Source organism: Apteryx mantelli, chromosome 2 (genome assembly GCF_036417845.1).
Source record: "Apteryx mantelli isolate bAptMan1 chromosome 2, bAptMan1.hap1, whole genome shotgun sequence".
Taxonomy (NCBI): Eukaryota; Metazoa; Chordata; class Aves; order Apterygiformes; family Apterygidae; genus Apteryx; species Apteryx mantelli.
The window spans coordinates 147770947-147785121 of NC_089979.1; the positions used below are offsets into that span (position 1 = coordinate 147770947).

General features: G+C 41.0%; 1 protein-coding gene across 1 annotated transcript in view; it reads left to right on the forward strand.

The window, feature by feature from the left end:
• The window catches only part of CACNB2 (calcium voltage-gated channel auxiliary subunit beta 2), a 262930-nt gene that overhangs the window by 235121 nt on the left and 13634 nt on the right, over positions 1–14175 (forward strand). The window contains exon 10 of the mRNA XM_067291766.1: positions 1067–1176. Within this exon, the coding sequence (XP_067147867.1) occupies positions 1067–1176 (110 nt within the window). The remainder of the gene's footprint in view (positions 1–1066; positions 1177–14175) is intronic.

Sequence of the window (14175 nt, forward strand, 5' to 3'; positions counted from 1 at the left end):
TTGTTGTTAGCAAATCCATTTCCTCCTTTTAAATTGCAAATGAGATCATACAGAGAAGAACAAGGAATATCATCAGGCTGATTTAACTCTCAACACGGGAAAAATGTGACCTTTAAACCTTACTAGGCAGAAAGTTTGAAGGGGAGCTTAGCCAAAGGGTACAGTTTGACCCTGGAAAGGAAAACCAGACGAGTTAACTGCTTTCCTAGGAAGAAGAATACGCAGAAGGTTATGTAGCAGGTCAGTGCAGACAGCTGGAAGTAACCACTTATTTCTTGGCTCATCTTTTCTCATAAAAACAAAACTAAGCCTACCAGATACTCGGCCCAGAGTTTTCATTTTCTTCACTCCTGTATTTGCTTCTCTCTGTTACAGTCCACATTTTCAGGTGGCCAGCGTATTGCTGGATCTTTCTGGACAATTATATAACAAAGCTCTTGCACTCTGCTGGAGAACTTACGCTCATAAATGGAACAATAAAAATAAGAGTTATGTGGCTGTACTACTTGGGGTGTTAAGCCTTACCCTCACCTGTTAACTCTGTGCATATCACTGTGTTTGTTATAAATACAGTTAAAATAAGCCATGTTGTCATTCAGTACCTTGGAAAAAACAATCAAAACTAGGGAAGGGAGAAACTAGCCTGTGCATTTTGGAGTAAATTGCACCTCCTTTCAGGGAGGAGAGAATTTTCGAGCTCTGAAACTCTGCAGAGTCGATGCTGGGGGTACTGATGCAGCTCCTAACCCCCCCAGTGTGGGGACCCGTGAGGAGACAACTCCACCCTCGGCAGCACCCACTGCCCCCGGCCAGAGGCTGTGCAGGCAGGGGCGACCGCGCCCTGGGCTGTGCAGAAACAGAGGGGTCTTATCAATAGTTCTCCCACCAGTATTAGTTAGATAAAGTATCTTCTCTTTTATTCACTTTGCGCACAGCATACTTTGCCACTGAACTTATTTTCTTGTAGTCCTAGCCATCTTTTAATGTTAACTGATTCTCTTTTCTCCCCACCTTCCTGCATGGTAAATAACATACTCTTCCATTTTATTTTACTTTATTTTTGCAGTATATCAATTACACGAGTCACAGCAGACATCTCACTTGCCAAACGCTCAGTATTAAACAACCCCAGTAAGCATGCGATAATAGAGCGATCTAACACGAGATCAAGCTTAGGTAAGTACATTTAATGATGATATCTACAAATTCTCTGTAAAGTACACTACTCTCAATTCTTATCTGTGACCTAAAAATAGCCTTCTCTCTGCTGTGAGAAAATCATGATTCCCATAATTCAGAAACCCTGGCAATAGAAGTCATTTTTAAATCATTACCAGATAAACGTCATATAGTATTGATTTTGGCTTAGCTGGTTTATGTTAAGTTTTCATTCTTTGCCTTTTGCTGCAGTGGGAGGAAGTAGCTATTGATAGGGCAAATAAAAATCTGAGGAGATGTTCCTCTGCTTAAGTAAAGGTGAGGGTTTCAGAACACCCTAAATTGTATGGATTCATTTAAGGACAATGTAATATTATCTTTGATATTATTGATTTCATGTTATCTTTAAGATTCCTGTGATATCTTTTCATGGTTTATAAATTTTCTCTTGAACACTAAATTGCCTTAGACATGAAAAAAATTATTAAAATACACATTCTCTGAATTTAATATCAGTTTAAACTAATGTTGAAGTTTGTTTAAAAAAAAAAAAAAGAGAGAGACATTTTTAAGAAACTGTATGCCTAGATTCATGGCCTGCATATTTGTCATCTTACCTGAGTCTCTTTGTGTTGAAGCTTGTCCAGTTGTGTGATTAACCATTTATTAGCCAGAAAGAAAAACAAAATTGCCTGGAAAGATCTGACTAATTGTGACCACGTACAGTGCAGATGACTGCGGTGGACCTTGTTTTAAGTTCTCCTCAAAGTAAACAGAAAAAGACTTTGGAGCCACTGTTCATGTGGACTGTATTCAGCATTTTCTGTAGCATGAGGTGAATTTTACCCAAGACTCCACGGGCTCCGTGCAGCACGCGCTTTCACAGTGCAGACAGCTGAAGTTAGCCAGGATGCGTCCTGCCAGGAGTCTTTGCAGACTCATGTTAGAGCACTCAGCTGAGACACAAGACATCCAAGTTCAAGTCCCTGCTCAAATAAGAAAAAAGAGGAACTTGAACCCAAACATCCTAAATCATAGGTGAAAGCTCCAACCAGGGCTTTGGTATTACAAGAATGTGTATTTCTCTGAGAAGCCTTTGCAAGAGCTTGATTTCATCTTGACTCAGGAGCATATTTTGAAATCTTGTAAATTTGTGGAACAGGAAAACAGCCTCATTCACCCTAGTGAAAGGGTCCTTATTTATATGATTTTTGTTTATAACAAGGTTTGTGAATAAAACTGTACTTTTACTGAATATTTAACATTTGCGTAAAATAGTTGTCTGCCTTAGAATGTTCTACTCTATCTTAAAAAGTTTAACTTCTGTTTCTTGAACGCTTGCTTCTGAAAACCCTTGTTTTCAGCTATGTGGAGAATATGAATCTTTACTTAAAAGCAATCTGACTTCCAGATAGGTCTTGGTTTGACCTTTTTCATATATTAGAATGTAATGTACTGTAAAGAAGTAATGTATATTTTTGTACAAAAGAATATTTTTCTGTGTGAATTTCAGTCCTGTGGCCAAAGTCAGTTTAATAATGTAGAGAAAAGATGAAGTGTTATTTATTTTGACTAGAACTGAAAATTGGTAATAAAGATGGAGGTCATCCAGTCATGGAACATAAACAGAATCGTGGTGATTAATTTCCCAGCCAGAACATCAAAGCAAGAGGTTACAGTAATGTACAAATATATGCAGCAGAAAAAAGTAGATCATCTGTTCCCCATGCTGAAATATTTCCATACATGTAAAACAACTGTCACAAAAATATATAGAGGGAAAAAAATCTTCAAAATAAATAAATTCAGCCCAATCTGAGTCATCAGTTTTTTGCTATGAATTGTTCGCTTGCATCTCTTGGAAAACTTTGGCCTTTCACACAGCGATGCCTTTTCTTTGGTCAAGGTATTTCTTTGATGAAGCTATTTAAAATGTGCATGCCAACAGAACCTCAACTGGAGACATCCAGAAAAGATAGTGTTTATGTATATATGTGGGTAGATAAATATGACTATGTATTTGTTATAGCTGAGGACTGTTATTAATATTACCTGAGATTTCTTGTTGTAGATCTGGTTTTCAATTGCTTATAATTGTTCTAAAATTTAATTGGTTTATAACATTATTTCGAATTATCTTGGGAAATACTAGTTAGAGCAAGTAGGTCATTTTTAACAAAGAAGTTAGGACAAGAATTAATTTTACCCACGTTAGAATATTCTCAAAACCTTTTCTTCAAAGTTCTAATACTCCCATGGTCCTAACACTCTAGCAGGGCTTTGAAATTTGGTAGTGAGCTGAATTATTTTTGAATTATATATTTTTTGGAGTTTTTATGAAAACAGTGAGAAAACTTGAGCAAATTATTATAAGCCTTATTATAAGTTGCAGTTAACATGCTGAGCTTTACATCTGAATTCCTTAAAAATTCTGCTGTCACTGGGCAAGGTCCAGTAATGGTGCTGAGCAGAAACTGCCTGCAGCAGTTTGGATTGGAGCAACAGAACAGAACTAACAGCTGGAAAGTGCTCATCTTTCAGCTTTCAATCGCTACTTCCTTGTGCAGTATGGAGTAAGAAGGTGTTTAATTTAAAGATGCTCAGCTGGAGAAGCAGATGGAGGGGCTAAGGAAGAGGGGACAGGAGGTAAAAATGCAGTATGGAGAAGGAGGGAGTTATGGAGAAGGAGCTGGGTAAGCTGGACCAGCTGGAGGAGCACCTTGAGGCTCTGGGGTCCAGACTGAGGGTGGGACCGTGGGAGAGAACTACTGAGGAAGGAAGCCAGGGAGGGAAACGATGTGGTAGCACACCTGCGCATGGTGGCAATTGGAATTGCTCAGTGAAGGAGGTCAGTGTCTCTTTTGCTTGTTACAAAACCGTACAATGTGTGAGGCAAGAGACTTCAGGAAGGTAAAGGAAGTTTCCTTTTTAAAAAGCACAATATGAGATTTTCAATTTAACTTTTTTGGGGGGGGAAGGCAGAAAAATTGATTTGATGAAAACTGTTTGTGGCAGTAAATCTGTTGGTTTTAACTGGGGAAATTTCTGGGATCCAAGATAGGAAACTTGCTCCTCACCCAGCTTCTACTCTCAAATGAGCTCCCACCCCAGCAATTAAAGCACACCTCTGGGATGTAGGACACCGAGTCAAGTTTCTGCTTTGCCAGATTTGGAACAGGGCAACTGAATTTCAGTCTTAAACATACTAAACACTGTTCTGTCTCTTTTGATTGAGCAAAAGTTGATTCTCTGTACAAAGAGGTGTCCTGTAGACCACATTGCAGGGCAGTCGGTAGCTCCCTGCCGCCACCAACAGCTCTGTGCCTGGGATGACCCTCGCTAGCTCCGCAGAGCACCTCCCAGGAGAGCAGAGCAGGCGGTGCCCACGGTGTGTTGCTGCCTGTGGTTGGGGTTTGGTTCAGCACTGCCTGTGCTGGTTATTTACAGCAGGCTTTTTACAATGGTAATTACTTTTTTGGAATTTTCTGCATGCCACACACGTGATTTGTAGACATACTAAGTATTGTGGCTGCAACTGAGATTTTGGGCTTTGAACCTAGTAAATGCTGAACATAAATGTTCTGACTACATATTTTCCTGTCAAAAAATAATGGTTCATCAAAATCAGCGTGTTGCATGTAAGGCACTGATTTTGAAAGTGCAGATGGAAACCGGCAATTCTTTATGGGCTGTTGGAGCTAATGTCAGGTACATTGCCAAAATTCAAACTTATGGGTTTTCATTCCCCAGAATTCCTCTCATTTTTAGACTCTCCTCTTCCAGTCATTTAACTGGGGAGATTTTCTTTTCCTTCCCAAACTAGCTCAAGGAATTTTTCTCTTCTCTCAGGACACCACTGACACCACGTGCTGATAGTGCACAGGAGGATCGGGAATGTCCTGAGTTATAACAGTAACTTTCAAAACTCGCTTCAAGGTTACATTACATTTTGGAAGGAACAGAAATCCCCAGTATCCAGAATTTCCTGCAGGATGGCTTCCATTTTTCTAGTCTGAAATTAATTTTTATTATGGCAATTACTCTGAAAAATCAGGCACTACATTTCTGAAAATTAACACTCCAAATAAGTGATTGCTGTCATTGTGATTCAATTTTCTATCCGGAAAGTAAAAATAATTTCAGATTCTCACCTAGCTGGGTTGTTTAGAGCACTGTAATACCATTACAGTGAGTTCCATTAAAAAAAAAAGTCCACAAAGAATTTATTCATTCTATTTTCAGAGAGGGTTTGGAAAAATGTGCTGTAAATGAGCTGTGAAATATGTTTGACAATGAAAAGAAAGTAAATGATCCAATAGCTGCTTATCAATTGACAGTACAAGGAGTTATACACTGATTGAGGCAGCAGGCCTACAGAAATAATATTATGTGTTCCTGAGAGTAGTGTCTCATAATACAGACCCCAAAAGATTTGATTTACAACAGCTAACATTCTACCTTGGCATTTCCTGATGTCTAAGTATTAGCTTTGCAACCAAATAATATTTCCTTTTAATATAAGTTTCAGTCATAGATAAATCATTGAGTAGGGACTCAGGCTACCTTAGTTCTTTTCTAGTATCTGCTGCAGGTCTGCTGAGTGGTCCTGGGAAATGACCTGCATGCTCAATCACCTCTCTGAAATGCCTGTACACCAATGCACGCAGCATGGGGAACAAACAGGAAGAACTAGAGATCTGTGTGCGGTCGCAGGGCCATGATCTCATTGCCATTACAGAGACATGGTGGGATAGCTCGCATGATGGAGTGCTGTCATGGATGGCTACATGCTTTTTAGGAAAGACAGGCCAGGAAAGCGAGGTGGTGGAGTTGCTCTTTATGTGAGAGAGCAACTGGAATGTATTGAGCTGTGCCTAGGGGTGGATGAAGAGCGAGTCGAGAGCTTATGGGGAAGGATTAAAGGGCAGGCTAGCATGGGTGACACTGTGGTGGGTGTTTACTACAGGCCACCTGATCAGGAAGAGGAAGTCGATGAGGCCTTCTACAGACAGCTGGAAGTAGCCTCACGATCGCAGGCCCTGGTTCTCATGGGGGACTTCAGCCACCCCGATATCTGCTGGAAAGACAACACAGCTAGGCACAAACAGTCCTGGAGGTTCCTGCAGAGCATTGGTGACAACTTCTTGACACAGGTGGTGGAGGAGCCAAAAAGGAGAGGTGTGCTGCTGGACCTCATACTAACAAACAGAGAAGGACTGGTTGAAGATATGAAGGTTGGGGGCAGCCTTGGCTGCAGTGCCCATGAGGTGGTGGAGTTCAGGATCCTGCGAGGAGGCAGCAAGGCACTAAGTAGAATCGCAACCCTAGACTTCAGGAGAGCAAACTTTGGCCTCTTCAGGGACCTACTTGGAGGAATCCCCTGGGTTAGGGCCCTAGAAGGAAGGGGGGTCCAAGAGAGCTGGTTAATATTCAAACATCACTTCCTCCAGGCTCAAGAGCGGTGTGTCCCTGTGAGTAGGAAGTCAAGCAAAGGAGGTAGGAGACCTGCATGGATGAGCAAGGAGCTCCTGGCAAAACTCAACCAGAAGGAGGAAGTATACAGAAAGCGGAAAGGGGGACAGGCCACTTGGGAGGAATATAGGAACGTTGTCAGAGTATGCAGGGATGTGACGAGGAAGGCTAAGGCCCGTTTGGAATTAAATCTGGCGAGAGATGCCAAGGACAGCAAGAAGGGCTTCTTCAAATACATCAGTAGCAAGAGGAAGACTAGGGAAAATGTGGGCCCTTTGCTGAATGGGGTGGGTGTCCTGGTGACGAAGGATACAGAGAAGGCAGAGTTACTGAATGCCTTCTTTGCTTCAGTCTTTACTGCTCAGGCCAGCCCTCAGGAACCCCAGACCCTGGAGGCAAGAGAGAAAGTCTGGAGAGAGGAAGACTTTCCCTTGGTGGAGGAGGAGTGGGTTAGAGATCATTTAAGCAAAGCTGACACCCACAAATCCATGGGCCCCAATGGGATGCACCCACGAGTGCTGAGGGAGCTGGCGGATGTCATTGCTAAGCCACTCTCCATCATCCTTGAAAGGTCATGGAGAACAGGAGAGGTGCCTGAAGACTGGAAGAAAGCCCATGTCACCCCAGTCTTCAAAAAGGGCAAGAAGGAGGACCCAGGGAACTACAGGCCAGTCAGCCTCACCTGCATCCCTGGAAAGGTGATGGAGCAGCTCATCCTGGAGGCTATCTCCAAGCATGTGGAGGAAAAGAAGGTGATCAGGAGTAGTCAGCATGGCTTCACTAAGGGGAAATCATGCCTAACCAATCTGATAGCCTTCTATGATGGAAGGACTGGCTGGGTGGATGAGGGGAGAGCAGTGGATGTTGTCTCCCTAGACTTCAGCAAGGCTTTTGACACTGTCTCCCATAACATCCTCATAGACAAGCTCAGGAAGTGTGGGCTGGATGAGTGGACAGTGAGGTGGATTGAGAACTGGCTGAATGGCAGAGCTCAGAGGGTTGTGATCAGCAGCGCAGAGTCTAGTTGGAGGCCTATAGTTAGCAGTGTCCCCCAGGGGTCAGTACTGGGTCCAGTCTTGTTCAACTTCTTCATCAATGACCTGGATGAAGGGACAGAGTGCACCCTCAGCAAGTTTGCTGACGATACCAAACTGGGAGGAGTGGCCGATACACCAGGGGGCTGTGCTGCCATTCAGAGAGACCTGGACAGGCTGGAGAGGTGGGCAGAGAGGAACCTCATGAAGTTCAACAAAGGCAAGTGCAGGGTCCTGCAGCTGGGGAGGAATAACCCCATGCACCAGTACAGGTTGGGGGCTGACCTGCTGGAAAGCAGCTCTGCGGAGAAGGACCTGGGAGTGCTGGTGGACACCAAGCTAACCATGAGGCAGCAATGTGCCCTTGTGGCCAAGAAGGCCAATGGTCTCCTGGGGTGCATCAGGAAGAGTGTTGCCAGCAGGTCGAGGGAGGTGATTCTCCCCCTCTGCTCAGCCCTGGTGAGGCCCCATCTGGAGTACTGTGTCCAGTTCTGGGCTCCCCAGTACAAGAGGGATGTGGCACTACTGGAGCAAGTCCAGCGAAGGGCTACAACGATGATTAGGGGACTGGAGCATCTCTCTTATGAGGAAAGGCTGAGAGAGCTGGGCCTGTTTAGCCTGGAGAAGAGAAGGCTGAGAGGAGATCTTATCAACGTGTGCAAGTATCTGAAGGGAGGGTGTCGAGAGGATGGGACCAGACTCTTTTCAGTGGTGCCCAGCGACAGGACGCGAGGCAACGGGCACAAACTGAAACACAGACGCTTCCATCTGAACATGAGGAAAAACTTTTTCACTGTGAGGGTGACAGAGCACTGGAACAGGTTGCCCAGAGAGGTTGTGGAGTCTCCTTCTCTGGAGATATTCAAAACCCACCTGGACGCAATCCTGTGCAATGTGCTCTGGGTGACCCTGCTTGAGCAGGGGGGTTGGACTAGATGATCTCCAGAGGTTCCTTCCAACCTCAGCGATTCTGTGATTCTGTGAGTTCTTTCTCTGTTGAAATTTCCTCATTTATAAAATAAGAGCAATGAGGCCTTTTCTCCACATTACTGCAAAGAAAAGCCAGAATTTCAGCAGACGCTGAATCTGTTGCTTCTTTTTGTCCAGTATATGTGCAATGACTTAGTTCTGGTCCAGATGTACAGAAATAGTGTTTATCACAAAAAAATGTTATTTTTAATAAAAAACAAATCACTTTTTTTTATTCCTCTTGAAATGATAAAAATGCCTTCACTGCATTCTGGGTGCCAGTGTTTTTTAACAGTTTGCTACAAACATATTCAGTTTGCACCAAAACTGTTTTAAGTCAGCTTAAGTTCTAATACTTGTTTACAGGCATACCTTTGAGCCAGAAAACTGTATTACAGACCTATTGGTGGGATAATTCTGTGACAAAAGGCAGCTTTAGGAAAACCAAAACTATTTATAAATTATAGTAGATTTTGACAAGTAGATTCAGCCAGAGCAAGAAATTTAAAAATGTCTCTTTATTTTAGTAAATAGAGCTCCCCAGAATGGCTTAATGTTAATCCAAATCTCTCCACCTTTCCGAGTTCAACGACAAGTAATTCCTTTATCCTTTCACCTTTGTGTATCGTATTTTTGTAGTATATCATACAGCTAGACAGTCAAGTGACTGATTTTTGCCTAAATTAAGCTCACTTTTGTAGGCAGCAGTTGTACCTGCAGCAGAGAAGGCTATTTCTTAGACTTTTGAAAATATATCCTTGTTTTTTGTATAAGTATTGTTTTAATAAGTGGCCCTTGATATATCAGTGAGTTGATACACTACAAAGCTAATGTGCTTGATATATTTATACCAAACGTTTTCCTCTTGGAAGGAATTAAACTTTATTTGAGAACAGCTCATTCCTTATCACCCAGTATAGGTTTGCAGTATTGTGCATATTGTTCATAATCATGCATAGCACAATGAACAGTTGAGCAAGTTGTCATTATTGGGAACTGATTTAATAAATAAAATAGAATTAATTTCAAGGAGCATACACAAACGAATCAACGTGACAATCGGAAGCAGGAATTAGGGTATGGAACTGGATTTACGGGACTATAGGGCAGGCTTAATGGACTTAATGCTACACATGTCTATGGACTGAAAGTTTGCTTCTATTAAGGAATCAGGTAAAATAGACTTGAGGATCTGACTCATTGGAAACCAGGGCTACAACTAAATATTCATGATTCTCTAAATATTCTAATGTAAAATTAATGTGTCCAAGAATTTTATAAAAATAGTGCCTGGCTCAAGAAGATTTACTAGGATAGTGCAGTTTTATTCCTCTTTGATGTGAAAGCTCGTTCTGTATGTTAAAAGGAAATGTTTGCTTGTCAATACTGCCATATATTTAATATGTGAGATGCTAGAACTAAACTGAAGGAAAGGGCAATTGACTTCATAGTTTCTTTTAAAAGTCTAAAACAAAACTGTAATTTTGAGAAAAGGCTCCTTTCTCCAAGAAGGTACAGTATATGGTTGAATCTCATTCACCTGAAAATCAGTCCCAGTTGGCTTAGTTAAATTTCTATAGGCACACATGCCATTTGCAGAAACTGCTGAACCAGCTTTGTGGTTTTGCTGCGTTTCTTTGTCGATATCAGGGACCCATACCTTTTTCTTGTTGTTTCTGTGTATGTTACGCTTGTTAAAACCTTGCCTCATGCTGCATGTACAGGAACCTGATTGTCTTGGCTTTTTCCGTTCTTTGCTTCATTAATGCTCTCCCTTTGCAGATGTCTTGGGTATGTATACATGCTTGCAAATTACTTTTCCTGCTGTTCTGTGTTCAGTGCTTTATTATACCTCACAAAACCACTGTGTATTTCTAGTAACTGGCTCATTGATAGACAGAAGCCAATGCTGTACTGTTGCTAAGTTTTTTTAGAAAAATCTTGCATTTTTCCATATTTATTTTTAAGTAATTTTTAAAAAGTTGAGATTGACAAATACTAAAGATTAGATTTTCAACTGTAGATTTCTGAAGTGTGTGCATCTAATCTGCATATTCTAACACAAACATGTGAATGCTGATATAAAATATGTCATTGTGTGTTTAGTAAATTGATTGCAGTCAAATGTCTGTGAATCTGTTTATCTGCTTTGTATACTTAACTGTATGTGCATATGCGGTAGCCTGTCAGGCATTACATGCACTCAATTTGCATGTGCAATCAAGTGCCTACCTTTGGAAATTGCCCCTAGAAAATGTTTGAATAAATGCTTGAGAAAATGGTAATGGATTATCGGTGCAAATTTCAGCCTTGTATTTTTATTTTCTTAATATCTGGGTGAAAAGCCAGTAGAATGCTTGAAACTATGGAAACAGTCGTATATATATGTATATATGTGTCTATGTGTGTGTATGTATATATACATATACATACACACCCACACATATATATTACAAGTCTTCTGCTGAAAAAGATAATGCCATTATGTATTTCTTGTGTTTGGTAATTTAATGACAGTTGTTGTATATGAAACGTTTCAACTAAATGCTTTCCTGATCACAAAATAGAAATAAGCTTAAAAGAGTGGTAGCTGAACCTCATAAGAATTCTTCCCTACCTATAGAGGCTATGGAATAGGGATAGGAAATTGGGATTTGACTAAGAGTGTTCTTCCGTTCCAAAATCTCAAGGATTTAATATAGTTCGATGAGAAGAAGACAGATGATCAATTTGTCAAGAAAATTCCTGACTGTCTCTTTCTAATGCATCTTCAAGATAGCTGGGACAAAAGTCCAGAACTATCACTTGTAGGAATTAAATCCTCAGATTGGTAAAGTAATCTTCTAAGCCTCAGGCTGCTTTGAACTAGAGGAATGCTTTAACATAGCAGCCAAGAGCTTTTGGGTTATCATGGCCATGCTCTTTTTAGACACAGGCAACATGAAGATCCTGAAGCTGTTACAAGTTACCAGCCTCACCTATGTCAAAATGCTCTTTTATTCTTCTGCACCAGCCCTGATTTCGTTAGCAGCTAAGATCAGTGTCTCTATAATAATGAATTCTCCAAGTAGTTCTGCTTTAGTTCTGCACTACCATTCCAGTATTCTAACTTGCATGTGCTTTTTCGATACAGTATTGACAAAGTATTTTAATGAAGTTTCCTGAGTGCTTCAAAAGGATGTATGGAAAAAAAAACAAATTCTTAATTTCTTTAAATTAGGTGTAGTTCTCAGGAACATTTCACTATACTTTCTCATAGTACTGCACTGAAAGACATATGATTGATAACTATATTGAAACGAAATGTGTTAGAGACAAAGCAACATAACAATGTGTTAAAATGATTTTTAAGGTCACAGATACATATATCTTAACCAACATATCTGGAAAGGTGTATTAAATATTTTTAGCAAGTTAACCGTTTGCTCAAGAACGGAGTTTGCTTCCCTTAAAAATATTCACACCTGGAGGCTGAATTGATCCAGTAATTTTTCTTTCTCCTAGGATTGCAGAACTGATTAAAAAAGGTTGGTGTCTGTTTCCTCATTGTGGTCCAGGACTGAGGGTTTAGGTTGTTCAACCAGAATGCAAAGAAATCTGGGTTTATTTCTGTTCTCTGCTAACAGAGATGTGAACTCATAATTTCCATCCCTATGACAGAGCCATGATCACCTTCATCAGGGTTGTCAGTCACTCCTGCTGAGTCTTCTGCACTTTGCATAAAAATTGAACATTCCCTGGAGAAGGGACTGAGATCCACGTGTTTTACATCCCACTCTAAGCATGAGGCTACAGAGTCAGTGTCTCTCCCACTCGGTTAATATGTAAATGTTTCGAGTGGCACACTCTCTACAGGAGGGATTGAATAACCAGTAATGTAATGGTTCCAGATCCTATTTTTGAGAAAGAGTGAACATTTTTATTTGTTTGTTCTGAATAAAACAACAAACCTACGGGACACTATAGTGTCAGTGTATGGAATCTAGTTGTAAGAGCCTATAGCCCATTTGCACTGAGTAATGAGACTGATGCAGAAATATCCAAGTTAGTGCCAGCCTGAGGTGACAATGTCCGTTATGAACTATGCAGAGATAATAGCTTGGTGCCCTGAGCAATATAGATGTTAGCCTGGTTCTTTGCCCAATTTTACTATCTCAACTGTTCACTAACAGAGCGTAGTGGAGCTTAATGAATGGGTGCAGCGCTGCACTGCTGCACTGCCTCCTGGTCTGGAGCAGCCACGGCTCTACCTCACTCAGTCATCTCAGTGTGGCTCCCCACTGTGCTCATGTCTCCACTGCAATCCACTGACTCCAAGCTCCTCTCTTCATAAGCCATTAAAATTTACTTCCAGTTTAAACTTGGCGTAAGAATTATCATTCCAATAGTGCTATTGTTTTGGTAGTCCAGTCCAATAAGGGAAGAAGTAAATATTTTCATGCACTCTTCAGTATTTTTAAAAGATCATTGTCCAGTTGCTAATATTTTTACACTGTTTTATATTTTCACATAATTGCAGTATTGCATTTCACAAGAATATGTCAGTCCATTATAAATAGATCTTGGTTGTGTTGAGGTTTCCAAACATCAAACTGTACCTTTAAGTATTATTTGGATATGTGTGTGTTCAAGGCCATCTGAATTATATCCAAGATGAGCCTTGGACAGACAGAAAGAGAGAAACCCAGTATTGCTGCAGCATCTCACACTGCAGCATGCTGAAGAGCGCCAGCCTTGCGCAGCCAGACATACAGCTTTGCTGCAGCTCCTTTCCTTTCTGACAGGTGACTAAACTCTGCCTTAAACCTCACAGGAGCCCCATCTGTTAGGCATGAGTAACACATGCAGCCACTTTCACTAAAAAATATTATCATGGTTCCCACACCCACACCCCCTTTTTATGTAACAGGCGAGTGGTTAAGGGATTTGGTTGAGACTAGGGAAATTCAGCTGTATTCGTAAAACTACATTTATGTTAGCCATTTGATTAAAAAAGTATATAATCCAGGTAGCTTGTGGCTGATTGCCTGAGTACTAAGCTAGAGGGTTTATTCCCCCTTACTTGCTCACACTCCCCTCCCAGACTTTGGCCCTCTTAGCTGGGTAGTGTGAAGGGGAGTGCAGAGGCCGCCTGCCTCTCTGCTCTGAGAGATTGATTCCTCTCAGTTCAGCTCATGACTTGCTTCTTAATCAGAAGATGTTTTGAGCGCAACTCAATAGTCATCCTTTTCTTCTCTTTTTTTCTTTTCTTTTTCTTTGAGTTGGTTCTCTAATATGACCTTTATCATTTCTCAATACTGTCTTTTCGGTGCAATACTGTCTATGCGCTTTTAAGGCACTGGGGAGATGCAGCATTTTTGTTTCTTTATGTATCTGTTTCTGGATGCTGCTTAAATTTCTGTTTTTTTCCTTTAATTATGTTGATGGAATTTAAAGATTAACTATTTTGAAGTCAGTATACTTACGTAAAAAAATTAGCATAAGAAAAATGTAGGGCTACTGATGTCTCTTCTCCTCCTTAATTTGCAAAATTATTTGTTTG